A 21,514-nucleotide genomic window follows, 5' to 3' on the forward strand; every position below is an offset into this window, starting at 1 on the left:
TTTTGGGGACATAATGTTTAATGGGAAAGCAATAAGTATATTGGATGGGTGGCTAAGAATTTTAAAAGGAGATTTCTGGTAGCAAACTCCTGCTGAACACAGTGTATTAATAAGGAGAAAGCCCCGAGAAATGACACTTAGTGGGGTGGTCCTTCACTGCCATGTAGGAATGTCAGACTCTCCCTTTTGCTTTCTTCCTTGGAATTCCACCTTGGAAATGCCCTGCCAGAATCACAGCTAAGATCTGTCCTAACTTCCTGTGCTGTCCATCAGCTCCCAGGGGTGTGAAACAGGTATCTCTCTTCCCCTTCCTGGAGCTTGAGGCGTTGCCTTTGTTGTGATTCTTTGGCCAGGCTGGTCTAAGAGCAGAACCCCCATGGAACTCCAGTGTCCTGTGGAGCTGTTCCAGAGAAAATAGCAATGAACAGCTGATTTTAGTGCAGAACCCCTCCTACTGAGCAAATAATTCTTTGATTTAGTATTTAATATAATACTGAAGAGGAAACAAAACGCTTGCCATTGGTTGAAATTTTGGTGTGCTGGTCAAAAACCCAGATGTAACAACCGAAACTCAGTGGGAAACCAATAAAGGTCTTGTATTACTGGCTTTAATTTTAGGAGTTTTTTAGCAGTACATGCATTTTCTAGGCATTTAATAGCCCTTATTCCCTGCTTCTGTCCTTCCTTTCTATGATGATATTGCAGAAAAGTTGTTTTCACCTATAAAATTAAAAATGACAGATTTAAAATGTTTTCAAATGTGTAATCACTTATTAAATCTGATCTTTATTACCATTATCTACTTTGTGATTCCAGCACCTCTTGAGCTGTAAACTAACACATCCAGGAGTTGTAATACTTCATAGAAATACTATGGCATCCGTTACAAATCACAGGTGTGAAGTCACAGACTTGGACTGACTTCAACAGACATGAAGCAAAAAGAAATCAGAAATCACCACAGCAGTTAAAAAATTGCTCTCCTGCTGCTCCTTTCAGTAGTTAGTATACAAAATAGCTTTTAACTTCAGGAGAGCTTAATCCAGTAATAATCTCAGCTAATTCTATCTATTTCAAAGGTCTCTGTAGATGTAGACAAATAAAAGAGAGAATCCCTTTTTACATTAAAAGGAACACTCTGCTCCCCTCGTCTCCTTTTCTCTCTCAGGGACTATCCTTCTGCTGGCTGTTACACACAAATGAATTGTTCTGTATGTTTGCTGGTTTTCTTGTGGTGTATTTTTCAGCTGAACAAATCACCTTGCAGTTAAAGCTGCTCTCTGTTCTCACTCAGACTCCACACTCTCATATGTCAGTGACACTCTCCACTGATCAAGGGAACAAAGCCTGCAGGCTTCAGACCCAGGGGTTCTATAAAGTGCTCATCGTCAGGTCACATCTAAAGCTTCATTTTTGTTTTTTGTGCTTCTTTGATGATGGTGCAGAAATTAACCCTTCAGCTGTTTAATTATTTGCATCCCCGTGCTCTCAATTCCTGCCAGCCTGTCAATACTCAGGAGCTGCTGTGTAGCCAACTGCAAATGCAGCTTTTAGCTCAGGTTTCTGATTTCCTGATATCACCTTTGTGAAATATGTAAAAGTGGTTTTGTCTTCATACTGAGAAGCAGAAGAAAGTTTATTTTGGAAGAGGTAATCTATTGTAATGTTTTGAATTTCTGCATTTGTCACAGATGCTTGCAGACTGGCAGTATTTGAAAAGAAATCACAGCACACAAAATGTTTTGCATATTATAAGTTAATAAGAAACAGCATTTTATGTTAAATGCTAAGTATGAATGAACTACATATAAATCATCATACTTTAAACCAAAAATAAAGATGAAACCAACACTTTGTGTATCTAATTATCCTCAACAATTTGAGGGTGTTGTTCTACATCCTCTTTCTCTGCACATCTCCAGAGTCCGTGGGGCAATGTCTTTTCTCCCTGCAGTTTGTATAGCACCTCACATGACAAAGTGTAACAACTGGGTGATTTTCTCAAAAGCTGCTTGTGTGGATATGTGCAGATTTGCAATATCAGAGAACCACAAAACCACAAAGGGATTTAGAGCTATTTTTACTTTTAGAGGAAAGTCACAGTTTAAAGTGTGATAAGGAAATTATATTCCTTTGCTTAAGGACAGGAGAGCTCTGTGTGCCCTCCAGGCTTTCTGAAATGCTGAATACCAGCAGTTTCCAATTATTCTGGCTGCTCTCTGGATGTTCTATGGTACTGAAAACCACTTTTAAAAGGCTTAAACATTGATAGAGAGGACTAAATTTGATTACCTATCCTTGCAATTTTTTTCGATACAGATGTCTAAATCCAGAATCCCAAGGGAGACGAGACAGTGTCTTCATCTGCCTTTAAGAATTTGCACTTTCTATCCATTCTTCCTACCTCAGTGTCCCCACCTGAAAACAAGGCTGGCATGGGTATGTTTATGACAAGGTAGGACTTGTTAATTAGTGACTGCAAAGCACATGGAACCACTGAGATGGAAAGTCCCCAGAAAAATATTTATTATTAGTGCAGTTTTATTACTTCAGACTTCGCAGGCTTCAGAACACTTTCTGAAGGCAGCAGCACTGTTGAGTGGGCTGTGTTTCTGTTTTGGGTCATAATGATGCACATGAAAAGAACCATTCTGTGTATCTCAGAACCCCTTCTTTATACAAGAGATTCAACCAGCTTACTTATTTCAACAAAATATAAAAGAAAAAAATTGAATAAGAGATACCAAAGTAATAGAAGAGCAAGAAGCTTTAAACACAAAATAGGATTATTTTTGCACAAAAATGTCCTATTCAATTCAATTGAGTCAATCTTCCTGTTCCACACAGCCTACAAAAGAAACCTCAAACACCAGCAGACCTGCAAGGCTTCAGGGAGGCAAAGCTAGATCTTTGGTAGCTAACATGAGTAGTACTCCCATTTTCTGAATAGAAGAGAGGGAGAAGGAAGCAAACCAAACTCCCTAACTGCTTCAGAGAGCTCTGGAGGCATCTTCATCTGGCTTCAGAAGGGAGAAAGAAAATTCCCTTCATTTTCCTAACTATAAGTTCAGCAACCAAGTGAGAGAAAAAGAAATGAAGGGTTCTATTCTGTTACTCTCATTCAGTACTTCTGCCCCCTGGAAAAAAACCAACCAAACCAAGCAGTGGAATAAATCAGAGATTTATGTCTAATCACTATTCCTGTCCTAACAGAAGGGGTTCAGAAGAATTAATACTCTTGGAAATCTCTTTAACCATCACTTTCTTTGCCTTTATTTACTTTCCTAAGAACAGATCCATATAAAACCCCATCTCAGGGAAAAAAAAAAAAGGAAGCATAACTCATACATAAAGCATGGATCAGTTATTGGTGGTGTCAGTCAGGACAGCCAACAGTTTGCTTAGAACCACCTAAACCAGAAAACACCATGTGCAACAAAAACAGACAAGTGTTCAATATTGCAGGACAATATTGCCTAAGAGCTGAACAATGAATGAACTGAATGCCACACTTACTACATTGAGCTTTTGTGTATTTTGAAATTGCAAATGAAATTCTATACAATTCCTATTGCTTTCTGGGGGAAAACACTATTTACACATTAAGAACATCCTTTTGCCCCATGCAATACTGTTGCAAAGACCCCAATCAGTGCAGCAATACTCCTTAGGATCCTGCAACGATTTCTGTTTCATACAAGGCTGAGATCTGCGCTTTTCCATTTCACACCCCACCTGCTGGCAGGATCTGGTGTACCTCCTCCTCGAGTCTGGCAGCTTTAGAGGCTCCAAGCTCCCATCGCTTGATCGCACAGGAAGGAAGTGACTCATTTTGCTCAATGGCCAACTGACAGCAGGTTGTGCTGCCTCGAACAGGCAGCATCCAATCAGCTTTGGTTGTAGCACACACATTATTGATAATAAACAAAGACAATGGAAAAATCCTCCTCTGCAAATAGCTGAAATGATGTTTTGACAACTGTCATTTTCTGTGTGTCACTATTTCCTACAAACAATGAAGCTACTTCCAGCTCTGGCAGTAACACACAGTTTAAGCACTACTGAGAGAGGAGCAAATTTTGGGGGTGGATTGATCTCGCTGTTTTGAATCAGGCATGAATTTAAAAATCCAGTACCTCTCTAGTGAATGGAAAATGCTCTGCTCAAAACTCTTCATTTCACCATTTTATACTTCCACCTTGGAGTGCTCTCCAAACATTAGTTTCCAGCCATCCTGAGCCTCGGGTTCCCTCTGGGGTCCACAGAGAGAGATTTGTCCTCCTGATGCCAGTATCTACACTGGTGATTAGATGGGTATTATTCTGTTTCCACATGTTGTTTGAGAATCTGGTACCCAGGCTTCAGAAACTTCCATACTGCCATTATTCAACGCTAATATGTGTAAAAGTAAATGAGAAGTGAGAGATATGAACAATGAGAGATGCAGAAAAAAAAAGTGAAGAGGGGAGAGAGAGAGATGAGATTTGAGGGTGAAAAATGGTGAGGTCAAGGGAAAAGAAAATATAAAAAGGTAACAGGAAAAGAAAAAGAAAGAGAATGAAAGTGAGGAACAAAAGTGAGACAGAGATGAGAATAGGAAAGGCCTTACTAAAGGCAAAGGCAAGGAATGTGGGAATAAATAGGGAAGGACCTTCCACAGATCCTGAAACATTAGAAATCAGCGTTACTTCTGAGCATGCAAATCAAGATAATGGCACAGTAATTAAAAGAAATAATTTACCACAGGCCTTCAGTGCATCTATTTTTTTGCAAAGTAGCAGCGGAGAGCTGAGCGCCTGACATTTAACAAATGCTTTAATCTACACATGCTCCGTCCTGTTCCATAGTGATGAGGAGGGCAGCAGAAATCGCTGTGCTAACGTAGTACAAATATGTTTATATAGTTGCCCTTCTGTTCTGGAGAATCAGCTACTGACACAAGCATTTCCTTTCAACTAATGTGTGCTAAAAGCCAAGATCTAAGAAAGAAGCTGTCATCCTCGGGCTGCCGAGGCTCATGAGAATGCTGGTCCAACAGACGCCTTAGAAGTCATTACTGGGTCCCAGGTTAATTTTTTCTTTAGACTGACTCACTTTGTTTTTACAATTGATAATGAGATTCTAGCCAGCTCAAGAGGAGGAGGAGGCACAGCTGGGGGCAAGTCCTGCGTGTTTAGGAGGAATGTTGAATTAAAAATTCAAGTTGCTCAAAGATGCAATTGGCTTTGATGACAGTAGGTTAGGTCCCAGTAAATGTGTGCTCAAATTACAAACCCCAGCACATCCTTTGGTACAGAGAGCCAGTGTTTGTGAGGGATCTCCACAGACTGAACTACATAAGAACCTGGTAAGGACAAAGGTTCATTAACTGGTACATATGAAACCCACACAACCCTGGCACAGACAGCCTGATTCTTATCAGGGCTGTTAACATTTCACTTCTATTAATACAAGTCACATCAGGAAGAGAGAAAGAATTGTAGCTCTGCCAAACAAAACTCCTACTTAGTCTGTTTCTTGAAAAAATTGTCATTTTCTACAAACTCTTACATTACAAAAGTTTTAAAAAATAACAGAGAGAAGAGCACTTTCCATCTAGTCAGTTAATGACCCTCTGTAGGTGATACTCTCATCTCCAGACAGTCAAAGGATAACGCAGAACGCATTCAAGGAGAGGACTGCACTCACTTAATCTCCACATTCAGAAACAATCGACAGTAAATGTGTAGGCCATTCTTAAAACAGAAGAGGTCACACTCCAATCTTGAATACTGTCAGATAATCTCACTGTAATTCACCATGACCCAGGAAACTTTGTAAATAATATTTCATATAGCAGGCTTTATAACATGGTAGGAAAGTAAGACAGAGATCTATACGGAGAATCATAGAATTATGGAATCTTCTGAGTTGGAAGGGACCCACAAGGATCAGCCAGTCCAGCTCCTGGCCCTGCACAGGACACCCAAAAATCACACCCTGTGCCTGAGAGCATTGTCCAAACGCTCCTGGAGCTCTGGCAGCTGTGGGGCTGTGCCCATTCCCTGGGGAGCCTGGTCAGTGCCTGACCAACATCTGGGCAAAGAACCTTTTCCCAATATCCAACCTAAACCCCCCTGACACAGCTCCAGCAGTTAAAGAATCCCACATCTAGTCAAAACACACTAAATACAAAGAGAGGCAAATAAGAAGCCAACTCTCATAACTCCCCTATTAAGAACAACCTTAACAAACTACTCCAAATACATGAAAAACAACCCCCATGCAACCATGCAATACTGCACTACAAAAACAGCATGCACTGATTGTGATGAGAATGTGATTCAGTTAAACATCTTAAATATTCTGCAAAGGTATAATAGCTCCCACCGAACTCTGTGAAGACTTACCCAGTCGTGTTGAGCTTCTAATTTCCAGCAACATATCCTGTTGCATCAAGCACTGGCTATTCTCCTGAAGCTGATGACTCCCATGGTCCACACATCCATTTTGATCATTTTATGTAAATGCATAGGTTATGTAGATTGACCAGATATCTACACTTTATTCCTTTTTGTGACCTCTTTGTAACCATTACTTTAAAACAGACTCTAATTTTAAAGCTCCACTGTAGCTGGAACAATGTCATACATACCTTACACAACCAACAACTCACTGGAAGAGGTGAGCTTCACTCCTAGCCACAGTCTGCCATAGTGCTGGATGCTCTGCTCATTGGCCAAATCCTTTCACCTTGCTCAGAGCTGCAGGAACATCTCAGTCAGCAGCACACAACACACACAGATGACAACTGGATGCCATTTGATGAGAAAAAGCCTACGATAAATCACAGCAGCCTGGCCTAGGAAGGGCAAACCCTCAGTGGGAATCAGAAGGAGCTTGATATTTTACTCCTTGCACATGGAAATGGTTGTGCTTGTTTTATGAATAGATCTTCCCTGCTTGTGCATTCTGGTCACCTCCTCTTCTTGCTCTGTGCCTTCTCTTTTTTTTCACCAGTGTTGTGGGGCTGTTTCACGCAGCTCCGGAAACTTACACCCACCACCCTCTCTCTCAGACTTACCGTCTATATATAGCAGGCAGAAAGGTGCTGGGGGCTGCCTTACTTCCCTTTTCTTCTGAACAGAGCTTGTGGGTAACTTTCAAATGTGATACCACTGCTGAGGAAAGTCTTAGAGGAACTTCTCTCACCGCTACGGAGAGCTGGGGGCTTTGCATGGAGCAGGAGGAGGACCTCAGATAGGTCCCTTTTTCCTGCAGAGAACCCAGCTGGGTTTCCTTAGCCATGCCCTGTCACCAAAGGCCTGCAATTAAGAGCAGGAAAGCAATCTCTGCAAAACAGAGAGACAATTCGCTCTCCGTCTTCCAGAATGGCTCCTATAAGTCACTTCCGTAGCAATCTAAAGGAAAAATGGTCTGTTTGTACATTGTCTGTCCATTATTTCTGTAGTGGTAATGTCTCCATGACCTTGTCTTGCTGTCTTGGGGAAGAGATAATGCCAAATACTTGGCAATTCTATATTTTCTAGGTTCAAAGCATTGTAAGGAGGAATTAAGCATTTTCTGTTTCTCTCTCCATAACTAAGCCCATTGCTCTGAAGATAGAGAATAAAATACTGTAAAGCTTTCATGTGGAAAATTTATCCCCAAAGAATTAACTAACCATGGGAAGAGACTAAACTCTGGTCTCATCAGCAAACTCTGGCCAGTTCAGTTCACGGTTAATGTGTATTTTTTTTGAAGAGACTAAAGAAACAAACTACTAAAATAGCAATAAATCTGGCTATTTGCCTTCACCTGGTGTGGTTCTTGACCATGAGTCAAAGTAAGAAGAAGTATGAGAATTGTATTGAATTCTCCGCTGACTGTGGAAACAAATATTTGTGAAAATAACAACTGTAAAGTGATGCCAGAATTACATTCTATCTGTGAGCATCCCAGCCTTTAAGGATGGGCAGCTGTTATTAAAACAACATCTACAAAAACTACTACAAAAGCAATATTTGCAGGATTATTTGCACCCAAACCCTGATCTTCAGGAGATGTTTAACAGTACAAAGGGTGGTAACAAACTCAAAGTCAGAGGAAGTTTGTTTTATTCTCCCATCTTAAGCCTTGGAGCACAATAATTCCTTAGAACAGGCTGACAACAAAATCATTTGCAGAATGTGCAGAAAAGCCTTTGTTTTAAATGCAGCATTGCATTTGTGTCTGAGGTGAGGTTACACACAAGATGAGCACAAGCAAACGGCTTCCACTCGTGAGGATTGATTTCCCCTATTTCTCATTCCTGCTCCAGGGCACAGCTCATAATTAGGGTCAGATTTTCTAAGAGCACAGGGGGTATTTAGGCATCAAAATAAATGGGCAGATTTTTGCAAGCCTTGCCGTGGAGTGTGGGATAAGGTGGTGCTATGAATCACGGGCCTGGTGAGTGTTAAGCACTTTTTAAAATCAGGGCTTCTGTACACACTTAAATTGAAGTTGAATGCTTTCAAAAATCTTCTCACAACTGGAACATTCTTCAAATTCTAAGTATTGGAAAAATGGGCCTTTAAAGCTTTGTGAGGTGCTAATTTTTACATGAATGGGGAACTGCTCTCTATAGCACCTATAAATCTGGCTGGCAGCAGTATTTAAGTAGTTCTGGTTCTCTAGTGTTGTATCAACTCTCCAGCAGTGCACATTCCATGGGGAAGAGGGCAGATGCTGTGTGCCAGTGCTTACCTGTGTTAATTCTAAGCTCTGAAATAAATATTTTGCTAGCTAACAGGTGATGACAAACATTGCTGATGCATCAATCTCTTTTCAGTATATTGTTTCCAGCCACAACTGAGTTTTGAAGAATTAAATGAAATTTTAAGCTTTGAACCCTCTGAGACATAATAAAAGAAGGGTTCTTTCTACATGACTTTCTAGAAGGAACGAAAACAAATTTATTTTTCTTATGCTCAAAAGCTCATACAGTGTAGAAACTGTATGAGGTTTTAGATTAGACTCTCCTTTCATCATTAGTTGCTCTATTTATCTTTTATTTTCAAAGCCGGTGAGTTCAGCCTTGCAGATTCCATGCTGCTGACTCAGCTAACTGAGCCAAAACTCATAAAAATCTATTTAAAAAAGGTCCAATGATTTTATTTTCTAATCGTAAATATGAAATTTAATTAGCATCTCATTGCTAACGAAGTCACCATGGAAGACAAGACTGAGGAATTAGGCACAGGGGTGGAACATCAAGCGTAAGACAAAGCAACTGTTATGCAGGAGCCAATTTAACTCCTGCTTTTCTCCACTCATGTTTCAGAATTTTTAGGAATGATGCACAAGTTTCCTTCTCCGAGAGCAAGGCCCTTTGATCCTCTCTGTGCCAGTAATTAGTCCAGCATGATACCCCATCACAAAAAATACAAAATAACAACAGATAAGGTTCACTCTGGATTAGGAAAGGAAGCAAGGCAGAGCAAGTTGGATCTGAATTCAAAATCCTGTTTTGTCATAAGCTACTCAGGTCAGCAAGTGTTTCAAATCCTGTAAAAGCAATAGACTCATCAAATGAGAAAAGAACTCTCATTATTCTCCAGGGTACAGCAAACATCAGAAAGATTAAAGGAATTTTTTTAAACGAAGCATATGGAGAATTTAAAAAGCCTCTTCAAATAGGAATGTGTCCAGCCTTTTCATTATCAGCAGTTTTAGAAGCTGTGTCCTAGGCTGACATGAGCACTGAGGTCGGCATTACTGGGTGGAATTCAGACTACTGGGAGCTTCCTCTGCCACCTTCTGCCTGAGTTCTTGAGAGGTTGGGAGTTCTTGCTCTGGCTTCACCCACCCAAGCCTGCAGGAGGGGGTTTCACAGGTGCCTTTCCCTGCACAGCAGCACAGTTACCTGAGCTGAAGGCAGGGACAGGTGCTCTCCTGGTGCCCCACTCGGTGCCTCGGTGAGGGAGCACAGAACACAGAACGTCACAGGAGAGGGGACTCAGTGTGATGTGGGCAAGTGCCGTGGGAGAGCTCTGCAAGGGGAACTGCAGTAACCACAAAGCTGTGCTTTCTCCCCACACTCACACTGAAATTGTTCACAGCAATCAGTGTGGGAGGAAGTGTTTACAGGACCTTTCCTGTGAGCAACTAATTATTAATAATTCCTGGATTGCTAGAAGAGCTGTAGGAGTAACTCTGTGAGTGGGCAAGCCCCTTGGGTGCTCTCAATGACAACATTCTCTGGGGTGAAAAGCAGTTTAGTAGTGGTGGTCCTGCTTACTTATATACATCAGGACAATTTCATATCACTGTTGCACAATCCGTTACCTGCAATAGCAAAGAGCCACACCCAGACATGTTATCACCAAGATGGACTGGGGTAACACTGCACATTTTATCAGGAATGCTGGTCCTGAGGTGAATGGTGGAGTTGAGGTGAACTGAGCAAGGACCAACAGCTCTCTTCAAACAACTGATGCGCAGCTCCTGGTATCTTCAGTGGAGTCGTGATGGAAGTCTCTGTGAATCAGACTTATCCCAGTTCAAATTCCTGAAATAACTCTGTTTGTTTCTAGTACTTATGATACCACTTATTCTAGCAAGGGAAAAAAAAGGGAATTAAACTTTCTCACTCCACAGTTAGAGGGTCTGAAATGGATAATTCTGGTAAAGCATATTTTTAAAGAATAAGGCAAGTTTAAAGCAATGGCCATATGCTCCTTTTGGATTCTTATATGCAAACCTTTAGCACTTAGCCAAAAATGTTGCTGTTCCTTTTCAGGACAGAATGGTCCAGCTGGTGGCTCAGAATCCACATTCAACCATCAGAAGGCACTCACCCCACTCACTGCTTTTTCTCGGAGGAATTAAGGATTGTTGGTATGGGCAGCATATAACTGTACAGTTTCTCTTGGGCTTGTGTAAGGCCAAATTCACAGTAGAACAAATTTCTGGTCTGAGGTTACAGAGTTCACTGCCTCCACGTGAGGGGAGAGGAGAGGTGGGCAGGAACCACTTTTAGCCACAGACAACATAGTACAAAATGCCAGGATGTGGCATTGCCCAGCCCTCAGAAGCTGATGCTCTGATCTGAAACCCAGCACAGCAACCAGAACAGCCTGGATTACTACAGCCAACTGTCTGTGTGAAACGTTCTCCACAAGAGAAAAGAACTGGAAGACTATCCCAGATGAAAATTTGACCTTGTTTAGAGAGTTTAGAGCTTGCTAAAACACAATGGCCTGTCTCTGCTTTCAGGCAGGTTTTTTTCATTTGCTGTACTTGGTGCATTGCTTCATCTCCCTCAGTCACAAACTGGAGGTGAGTGATGCCTTCAGCTCTAAAGTCTGCTGTAGAGAGAGGAGTTTGCCAGATGCCTTCTCTCATTTGACAGGACCCGCATGCATGGGCTGGGAATCAGAATCAGAGAGGAGAAGGAAAGGAGATATTAAACAAGTGAGGAGAGTCAGACAAACTGGTCAGGCTGAAGGGAGAGAGGACTTGAGATGTCCTGTGAGGACCAAAGGAGCAGTAACAAACCAAACTCTGCCTTTTCTCATGTTTTTTCCTCGCAATATTTGAATGTGCAAATAATTTTTACTGTTTGGTCCCTTTGTGCAGAGACTCTACTCAATCTGTGCTGATGGCATTGGTTATTCAATAGCCAGTATTTCTGAATTCATTCAAGATTTCTAATACTATCCTGCTCAAGTAGCTTTGGATTTCTGCACTATTATCATGTTGCAATGAGTTTACATTTTTCTGCATTGCAGCACATACTACAGTGTATCAGGAGCTTGTCACTGAATCCACAGCTTTCAAAGGGGCATTCAAATTCTGATCATTACTGTCTCAGACCGAGTGTTTTCCAGTTGTTCCTTGCAGGTGGAATATTCTTCCTGATATTGTATTCTCACCTGGCTTCTAAGGCCAACATGAAGCCAGCCCCACACTCCCAGGTGTGCAGCCTTGCTGGGCAGTGATTCAGTGAAGGTGCTGCTGTCAGTAGCGTTTAATTCAGCAAAACTGCCTGGATGCTGCTCTCAGTGTGGATATGGATGAGTCACAAAACCACCATTCTGTAGTGTAACAATCCTTATGAAAATATTCAAGTATCACTTTTCCTTCATTCCACAGACCTGCAGATTAAAAAAACCCAACAGATTCAGCGTTTCCAGCCTTTCGGGAAATGTAAAACTCCTTCACTTTTTTTGAACAACTCAAGCAAGAAAAAACCACATTTTTTTCAATCCTGACACAGAAGTTTAAACAATTTTTGTTTCGTACTACCCTGGTATCTTTCATGGCATATATTGCAAAAAAGAGAGAATAAAAGACAGAAGGAAATTAAACCTTCTAAAATAAAACATGTTAGTCTTGGGTCTTTCTGAAAAATATGTAACTGGAAATACAGGGATATGTTACTGGAAGGACGAATCACACACAAAAGATTCTTAAATTTTGAGACTTATTCTGACTTCCTTTGGCAGGAACTGTGAAGGAAGACCAGCAGAGTAGTAGCAGGGAAGTATCGTACCTTAAGCTTGTTTTTTTTCCTCAGGCTCAGCAATAGTAAAGAAAGTGGGAAAAATTTATGGAATTTTCTATTTTCAGTCACTGCAAATCATTAGTGAAAAGAGTTTGATGATCTCACTAACTACCTCATTATAAACTACAAAAACCGTATGGAATGTAAACTACTTCACGTGGTGCTCAGAGACATGATTTAGTGCTGGACTTGGCAGTGCTGGGTTAACAGTTGGACTCAGTGACCTTAAAGGTCTTTTCCAACCTAAATAATTCTGTGATTCAGAAAAAGCCAAGCAATGAGATGCAGGAAGCAGATGCTGGATAGACACTATGACTTGTTCTTGTAAAAGACTGGGATGCACCAGTAGACTTTGGAGAGGATCCACACAAAACTGCAACCAGGGAGGAAAAGTTCTTTTAAACACAGACTCCATGCAACAGAGTTTGGTCAGCGAGTAGTGTACGTCACTGGTATTTGAATTGAGTTGTTGAAAGCCAAAAGCCTTCAAATGATCTTATAAATGTGATAATTTTTCAGTTCATGATCAAAGAGAAAAGTTGCAATCACCATTTTCACTGTAGTTGGAAATGTACTTGGTGTAAAAAGAATTGAAATACTCTTTGGGTGTTTTCCCAGTTTCATCAGGATTCAGAATCCCCAGAGGGAAATATTTGAAAGGTGTCTTTATTAGCGTTTCAAATCTTGGAGGAACTTATTTTTGTGCTCAAATATATTAAATGTGTGTAACAACCTATTAAGTACACTCACTTGAAATCATACACTGATTTCAAGTATGGGCACAGACAGACTGGAGATGTTTATATACATTTTGAGCTATAAAAATGAAGTGGAAACAATCCTTCAACTGCTAATGATAACCATATATGTACTGCTACCATACAGCTTTTTCTGCGTGCAGATGGAAAAAAAATCCTTATCCCATTTTAAACAGAAACCTTATGCTACATTTGGTCCTCAGCATCTCAATTACAACCTAAGGAGAATTTGCGCAGTGCTCAGAGGGCCAGTGGGAATCCTTTCCTTGGCTACACTGAAGTTGATTCGTCCCCTGAACTCCAAAAACCAGGGCTGGCTTGAGCAAATAACAAGTACCTTTGTGTAAGGCCAAGCTGGCCTCAGGGACCAGAACAAACACATCCCTTAATACTACACGAAGTTACTTCACAGACAAATTCACTGAGGCAACAATTACTACAAATAATATCACACACACAGCTGTATATACATTTATCCTTTTGACAAAACCAGAATGCTACAGCATTTCATTTGACATTTCTGATAGATTTCCAGTGAGATTTGACAAATTTCTCTTTCCTCTTGAGCTGCTAAACAGATTCACTGAAGCAGACAGCATTAGAAAGTAATGCCCCATCCAGCCCTGAAGGTAAAATAGGTTTTGCAGGACTAACGTAACAGGAATATTCTCCTCACTACATGTTCAGCACTGGGGGCAGACAGTGTATAACACATTGCCAATTTTGGGTGCTATTAATAATGTACTTTTGTGAGCTGTGAAAACCCACCCTGCATGTTCGCCTTACATATATGAAAGCACAAAGTTCTTACCTGCTGGTAAAATGTTACATGTAGATCACTAAGGTTGTGAATTCATGGTACTCATAAACTATCACCCTTCCTAGAGCCCAAATATTTGGCAGAAGGTTATGAAGGGAGGTGTTTGAAATCAAAGTTCAGAGGAGACCTTCGTGCTTAAGTCAGTGTGCAAACCTCAGCCAAGGGAATCCACTGCCCAGAGCTGGGACACCGTGACAGGGAATCTGGCCGAGCTGCTGCTTTGTCAAACTGCACTTTAAACAGCCTGGCACTGCATTCTCCTCTTGCCTGGGAGGAGCAGAAGTGAGAGGGTGATATAGGGAGAGAATACAGACTAAAGCAGCAGAGACAACGAAGCTTTTATCACTCACTGGATGCGTGCCACAGACACCAATTATATACATTTGACAGCAACCATTATAATTCCAGAGTCCTTGAACAAATCACAAGCAGAAAGGTTACCTTCCTGAAAATGTTCTTTGCCATTAAATAAGTGACCCAGACTAGAGGGTGAAGGCAGCTCCTAAGAGAAAATTTGGGGGAAGGGTGGAGATGGAGAATCTTATTACATGTAGACCTATAAAACCACATCATTTGTTCTGAAAAAGGAATTGCAGATTCACTGCAGATGCTGGATTCACAGCAAAGCAGACAGGGTTCTGCAAATGCAAATCCTACAGATAGCAGTGGCAAAACAGACAAGAGACAAAGAATTTTTCTCTTTTATCAGTGGCAAAACTTGACCAGACTTGGTGGGGTTTATGGTTTTACCCTTCAATTTGAAAATCACAAGGCCTAGTTCCATATTTCTTTTTAAGTTTAGATTGCTATGGAGGCTACTGCCAAAGAAAGCTGCCATAGGTCAAACTCCACCATCAGTTACACAACTTAATGACCATATCTAAGTGAAAGATTTGTATTTCATGAAAGATGTATTTCAATATCAAAGAGAGAGCCATCTGCTAACAAGTGGGTAGCTAAGGATCTCTATAAATTTCATCCTCTGTGAGCAATCTTCCATATATCTGGTGAAAACTTTTCACCAAGCAACTGTATAGAAACCAAGGTCATTTGGTATATGGCATTCTGGTATCTTCAGCATATCTGGGATGCATCCTTCTAGAGAAGGTCCAAATTACCTTTAACTGGAACAAATCCATGCAGTCAGATGGTTCTCTCTTGTCACCCACATTAAAAGCTTATTGTTCTCTTAATTCAGAGTTAAGTCTAATTGGAAGTAACTATTTGCATAAGAGCAGAGAGTCAAACACATGATTCTGAATTTCTGTTCTGGAATTGGCTCTCTTGATAGAGCAATTTGTTGAGTAGAATAGAAAGTTTCCAGGCTCTTTCCGGCTGAAATTTCTCCTCTGCCAGACACATGATTCAAGAAGCTGGACATACACACAAAAATAAAATTTCTGTCTCCAGATCCCCTTGCAAATGTCACAACACACCTTTGACGATGTCCATTTTTAACTCAACACAAGCAAACTATGTAATGCAAAAGAAAAAGGAGGTGGAGAGAGAGAGAAAAGAGACATTGTCTCAGCCAATTTATTTCTGGGAGACATCAAGTCTTTACCAAAAGAACCAGTAATAGGGTTCCAAATTTGCCAAAAATATTTCCAAATTTGCCCAAACCAGCACATAGGGGGCAAAATATACTAACAAAACAAGGCACAAAATCCACAAGTTTGGTAGAATGACTCAAAGGAATACAGATGCTGTTCCCGTCACAAGGTGAGTTACAACAGAGTAAGAAAGAGCCATATTAGACCTGTATGTATAAAATGAGCATCTCTTATTTTATTGTTCTAGGCTTGTAGTCTTTTTGCAAGTTCCAAAAGGCAAAAATATTTTAATGTACCTGTTTCTGTATTGAGAAGAGAATGCTCACAGCTCAAAGGCCTTTCTGAATCAGAAAGGATATCTTATAACTGCAAACATAAAATTGAAGCTCCTTTCATTCATAAGGAGACAGACAATTTGAGAGAGCAGGACAGATCGCTAAGAGAATTCTCCCACATAATAATTCTCTTACTAATTCAGTTGAGTTTAGTAAGTGATCCATATTCAGTTCCCAAAAGACCACAACAGAACATCCATAGAAATAAATCTTCAGTCTCAATAGTCCTTCTTAAGAAGGTGAGGCTAAAAAGCTTCATCAAAGAAATGCACTTATTTGTCATATCTGATTCAAAGCATACAAATTTAAGCAAGGAATAATACCAGATATTGTCCTTGAATGCAGTTTTTAGCCATGCCTGATCTTGGTGACTCACCAATATGTCTGGTATAAAAGACATGAGCTGTTTCCAGATCCTAGGAGCAAAGTTACTCCCACTACAGCATTAGAGTTGAGAACTTCTACCTCTGAGACTTGGAATCCCATAGGAATCAACAGGACAAAAACTATGCCAGAGTCAGATCAGAAATTCTGCTGTGGGGAAGGAATTCCAGAAGTTTATTAAGCTTGGTAAAAAGATTTATGATCAAATAGCACTATTTTTATGGTTTTCCAAAGGCATTCTGCATTGTGCTCTCCCATTTTTTCATCCACCTTCAGTCCCGTCACTAAGCTCTTCCTCTACTCAGGCTGCATATTCTGCAGAGGAAAGAGGAGCTGAGAGACTGCAATACTTCCTCTGGTTCCCCCGCAGGCTGGCAGCAGGGATCGTAAGGCAGCAGTGCAAGCCCATCTGCATCAGCAGTTCCTCCCAGTTTCAATGCAATATAAAGATAAAAACAGATAGAGAAACCTGGTGGAGAGCTGTGGTAAGGAGGTAGGAAGGAGTGGGATGGCAGAAAGAGAAGGGATAGAATACACAAAGTCAGGGCAGGCTGTATTTGAGAGTGGAGAGGAAGACAAAGGAGGTTACAGGTGTTAGAAAATGCTGTCTGTGAGACAAAAAGAAACAGAGAGACAGGATGACAGTGGTTATTTGTTGTGAATGACTAACTATGAGTCTGAGCACTGGAAGGAAGCTATGCAAGTGTGAAAGTCTCTTATTTTGGGATGCATCCCCCAAAACCGTAAATATGCAAATCCTGCACATGTCCATGGAAGGGAATGACAGCAAAGAGACATGTGTGTAAGGACAGCCCAATGGAGAGGCAACACCTCTGTGTGGGCAAAAGGAACTTGCCAGGGCAGCAAACCCATGAAAGAGGGGATGGAGCAGGAAGTAGGAGCGTGTGTGTGAAGCTGGAGGAGCAACAGGAAAGGAGAACACAAGAACAAGAAGGAACTGACAGAGGGGAAGGAGGGAGAGATTAAGAACCTGAGGGAGGATGTACACTCTATTGCGCAGGCATGAAAGAAGGCAGAGGGAAAGGAAAGGAACAAACAAGGGAAACATTTGTCACACAGAAAATACTCTTGATGAAAAAAAGGCATAAAAAGATGGTGTAAAAGATAATTAGAGATAGAGTTGAGAATAGAATAAAGGAAGTGAGAAGAACGAATGAAAAGAGGAAGAAAACCAAATAAGAAAGATTTTACTAGTTAACAGAAAGCATAAGTCTCAGTGAAGAGATTTAAAGAAAGGGCTAGAGCACAACACACTACGGGCAGAACCAGAAATTCCCTGGAGACAAGTGCTGATGATCAGTCCTTCATCTCCCCTCTCCAGACCTCCATATCAACTCTCTTTCCCAGTGCACCTTTGCACCTCCAGCTACAACCTGTTTGCCTCCCTGAGCCCTGGGCTCCAAAGATCGGCACATGCAAAGTACCAGACCTGTTGAGGGCAAGGAAAGCACGAACGGAACCATTTTCAAAGAAACTCTTGAGTATCAATGCAAAAACGGTCAAAGTGGAACTTCAAGTGATCAGAGCCAAGTGCTATGGTAGCCAGCAGGGAGGTGGAGCTGCTCTGACAGCTGCTTTCCTTACCTTGGGTGCTCATGAGTGACCGGCTGTCTCGCTGCAGCTCTGCAGGCTGCACTCTCTATGTCGCTTCCATGCAATTGTCAGCGTCTCTCCAGGAGTCTTGGAGAGGTTATTTGTGCTCTGCAGCTGTTGAAAAGTAAAGGAAACACAAGGAGTAAAACACCCCCTGGCTCCCAAAGTGCAAAAGTCTTGGAAGAATCAGGAATGAAGGAGGCTGGGGCACTGGGGGAAGAACAAGCAAAGAGCTGCACAGAAAGTAAGAAAAAGTGTGTCAGAGACTGGGAGGGGCGGAGAAGGAAAATGCAAAGACCTGACAGGAAACCAGACTATAAATCTGCTTCGGGTTTGAAAAAAACACATTTCTGCTCCCCAGCGATGGAGCCTGTTTGCAAATGACTCTGCAGGCAGGTGACAGCAGAGCCCTGTCGCAGCAGGCAAGCAAATCAAGAGGCACCGTTGCCCCTTCCCCAGGAAGAGCAGAGGGCAGAGGTGGAGGCAGCGCAAATGCCCGGCTCAGGCAAAAAAAGCAGCCCGTCTCCAGTGCCTCACTTCCAGCTCCACACGCTTCCAGGGCATGTTTCCCTCGGGCACAAGGGGACGTGCTCAGTGCCAGCCTGGCTGGTGCTGTGCCTCTCCCAGCACAGGGCAGCAGCCCTGGTGTCTCAGGGCACTTGATGGTAGAAAGCAGGTGGGAGAGAAAAAAGAACGAAAGAACTGAAGAAAACAGAGTTTCAAGAATAACAGTTCCAGGCAGAAGGAGTTCTGGGTTTTCCCAAGGTTTCAAAGGTTTTTCATTAAATCATCTATTTTATTAGTAGCTTCTTTTGCTAAAAAGGTAGTCAACAGGGCTTACTTTAGATTAATACATTAGATTATTTTACAGTTGAACGATACTTTAAGCAATGTGTTTCCAAAAGGAGCTTTTGCTGACACAAAGAAGCTGCAGTACCTTGTATTTCTTCAATGTTGGATTTCAGGCTTTAGGCCAACATACAAGCCCAGCCCTGGTGGATCTCACAGAGAGCATTTACCTCTAGGATGCAACCATGAGCCTCCCTACAGCCAAACCCACAGGAGCAAAGTCACTCAGTTCCTGCCCTTGCTATTGTCGTGGTCCTGCAGGACCAGGAGTCACCATCACTTCTAGAAACATCCTTCAGTGCTGCTGTCACCCTGCTCAGGGATCCTGAGCCTGAACCCCTTGCGTGGTGTGCTGGTTCTTGTACAAGGCACAGGTAGAGATCTACTCCCAGTCACTCCCAAGGCTTTACCTTTGCACTGGGCAGATGTGCACAAGTGAAGTCTCACTGGAATCAGGTCCTGGATGTGTGAGGATCAGAGAGAAGAACCCTTGAAGAAAGGATGAGTGTAATAAGGATGCCCGTGTGCAAGGGTGACTGCAAAGGTCATCAGTCCAGCTACAAGTGCAAACACATCAAATTACAGGAGCAATAAGGGGGAATTCGAGCAGAGTCATCCACAGGTTTTGTTGCCTGGAATGCCTTCTGCTCCCTCATGATTTTTGCAAGGTTCAGTTTTTCTTTGAGGGTGACTAGAAAAAAACAACTATGTACATATGGCATGGCCATGTTTTTATTTCCTGAGAGAAAATAACAGAAATAAAATCAGAAACACTAGAAAAATAAGCATAAGCGACCTATGAGAGATAGGGAAAGCATAATGACAGTAGTGGAGTGAGAGAATAAGAAAGGAAAAAATATTTGGTGAGAGAATAAAGAAAAACACAACAAATGGAAAATAAGTACAAAAGAACAGTGGAAAAATTATCAAAGGATAGAGTAGCGTCAAAGAACAGAATAGAGGAAGTGAGGAGATAAAGTGAAAAGAAGAAATGTAAAGAAAATAGAGAAAACACATGGCTCAAAGTGTTGCTACCATAACACATAAAGTGTTCTTACCAAACTGAAAACCAGAACCCTGCAAAAATTGTAAGGGTGCAGAATATATTCCAGGCAGCAAAATGTGGTGGGCAGCTCTGCTCCAATCCTCCCTTATTTCTGCTCTAATTTCACATGTTTGTAACTGTACCTGGACTGGTGAGGGTCTAAGTTTATCCATAGTGATGATACTGAAAAGGACTCTGGAAGCAATTCCAGTTCTCTAAATCAAGAGCTCAAAGCCTATAGAAGGTAGGGATTTCTGTCTCCTGCTGAGCAATAGCAGAACTTGCTACTACCCTACTAATTTTTTTCCAGTGAGGACTATACTGTGATGTGCTACTTACATTCTTGTGCAACGTTATCAAAATTCACTGCTGAATCAAACACTGCTGGAGTTGCATGTGATGAGGTGCAGGAAAACCTCCTGCTCTGAGCAGCCAAAAATCTCTCCATGTGACAACTGCACAGGTGAGGTTCTGCAGTTTCTGAGCAGGGGAAAGTCAGCAAAACTTTGGGGAAAACTACGAAATAGAACTGTAAGAATCGTGGCCAACAATTCTTCCATCAAAACCAATACAAGTCACTTTTGAGTTGAGCTTTCTGCTGCTTTCACAGAGGAAGCTGATTTGTGCATGCAACAGAGGAACCATTTTAAGCACAACCAGAGAAACTAACTCTGCTGGCAGGAGGCTCTGTGGCTTCACTTCAATTTTAAAACCACAGATCTTCCACACATAGTTCCTAACCTGAAAGGAAAAACATGCTAAAAATTCAAATCAAGACTCACCAAGTCTCATTACAGCTTTCTCCTTCTGTCCTTGATTTCTTCAGCAAACAGGGTATCAGCCAGCCCACTCTGAAACTGCCCTGGGGAGCCAAGCAAGGGGTTAGGTTTCATTTGTTCCTGTTTCTGCTTTTGCTTTGTTTAATTCTGTAGATTACAAACAGATCAAAAAGTACAGTAACTGTTTTAAAGAAGATGCCACATTTCCCTGGGCCGAAAGTGACGCTCTAGAGATGAAGCAATTATCCAGCAAAGCCTGAGCAGCTTTAAGGAATCTATCACAGAAATCAAAGGACCTAAAATTCTCATAGTCATAAAGGCTTTCCTGGCAAACTGAGATTAGCTGAGCAGGATACGGTCATCAATCACAAAGCCACATGCAACTGAGTATCAACGTTCTTTTATAAGAATTTACAATCTTAATCCCAGTTTTCAGGTGTAAAAAATTCTCTCAAGCTATAAAAGTGTTATGGTGAGGTTGCAGCTCCTTGAGGCTGGCAGACTGAAATGTGTTTCACACAATGTAAGTGTAGAAAATAATTATGTTCTATTAGGCAACCAGAAAACGAGAAAATTCAGATGCATCACCTAAAACACAGCAAAAAGCTGCAGAGTTTGAATAAGTGGCTTTCCTGGCCCAAATGCAGGGCTTAGTCTGACCGGTAGAGTTCTAAGCAAGAAATGTTCCATTTTTGTTTTTTGGGGGTGAGAAAACTGATTTGCCTCAAAAAAATACTGTCTCTGTCCTCTGTTTCTTTTTTTGTAATAATAATAATAACAGTAGTAGTAATAGTAATAATAATAATAATAATTATAATAATTTCACTGGAACATTCAGTTTAACAAGC

General features: G+C 41.4%; 1 protein-coding gene across 2 annotated transcripts in view; it reads right to left on the reverse strand.

Annotated features, from left to right (window-relative positions):
• The window catches only part of CARD11 (caspase recruitment domain family member 11), a 46,722-nt gene extending 25,974 nt beyond the window's left edge, over positions 1 to 20,748 (reverse strand). The window contains exons 1-2 of one of the 2 annotated variants that reach the window (XM_048321225.1): positions 20,670 to 20,748; positions 17,985 to 18,107 (exon numbers count right to left, since the gene is read on the reverse strand). In XM_048321225.1, coding sequence (XP_048177182.1) covers positions 17,985 to 17,997 — 13 coding nt within the window. In that variant the 5' untranslated portion in view covers positions 17,998 to 18,107; positions 20,670 to 20,748. Of the gene's footprint in view, positions 1 to 6,634; positions 6,978 to 17,984; positions 18,108 to 20,669 lie in introns of those variants that run through there. The other variant, XM_048321226.1, reaches the window with a different exon arrangement.
• Between the last annotated feature and the right edge of the window lie 766 nt (positions 20,749 to 21,514).

This window comes from Corvus hawaiiensis, chromosome 16 (genome assembly GCF_020740725.1).
Source record: "Corvus hawaiiensis isolate bCorHaw1 chromosome 16, bCorHaw1.pri.cur, whole genome shotgun sequence".
Taxonomy (NCBI): domain Eukaryota; kingdom Metazoa; phylum Chordata; class Aves; order Passeriformes; family Corvidae; genus Corvus; species Corvus hawaiiensis.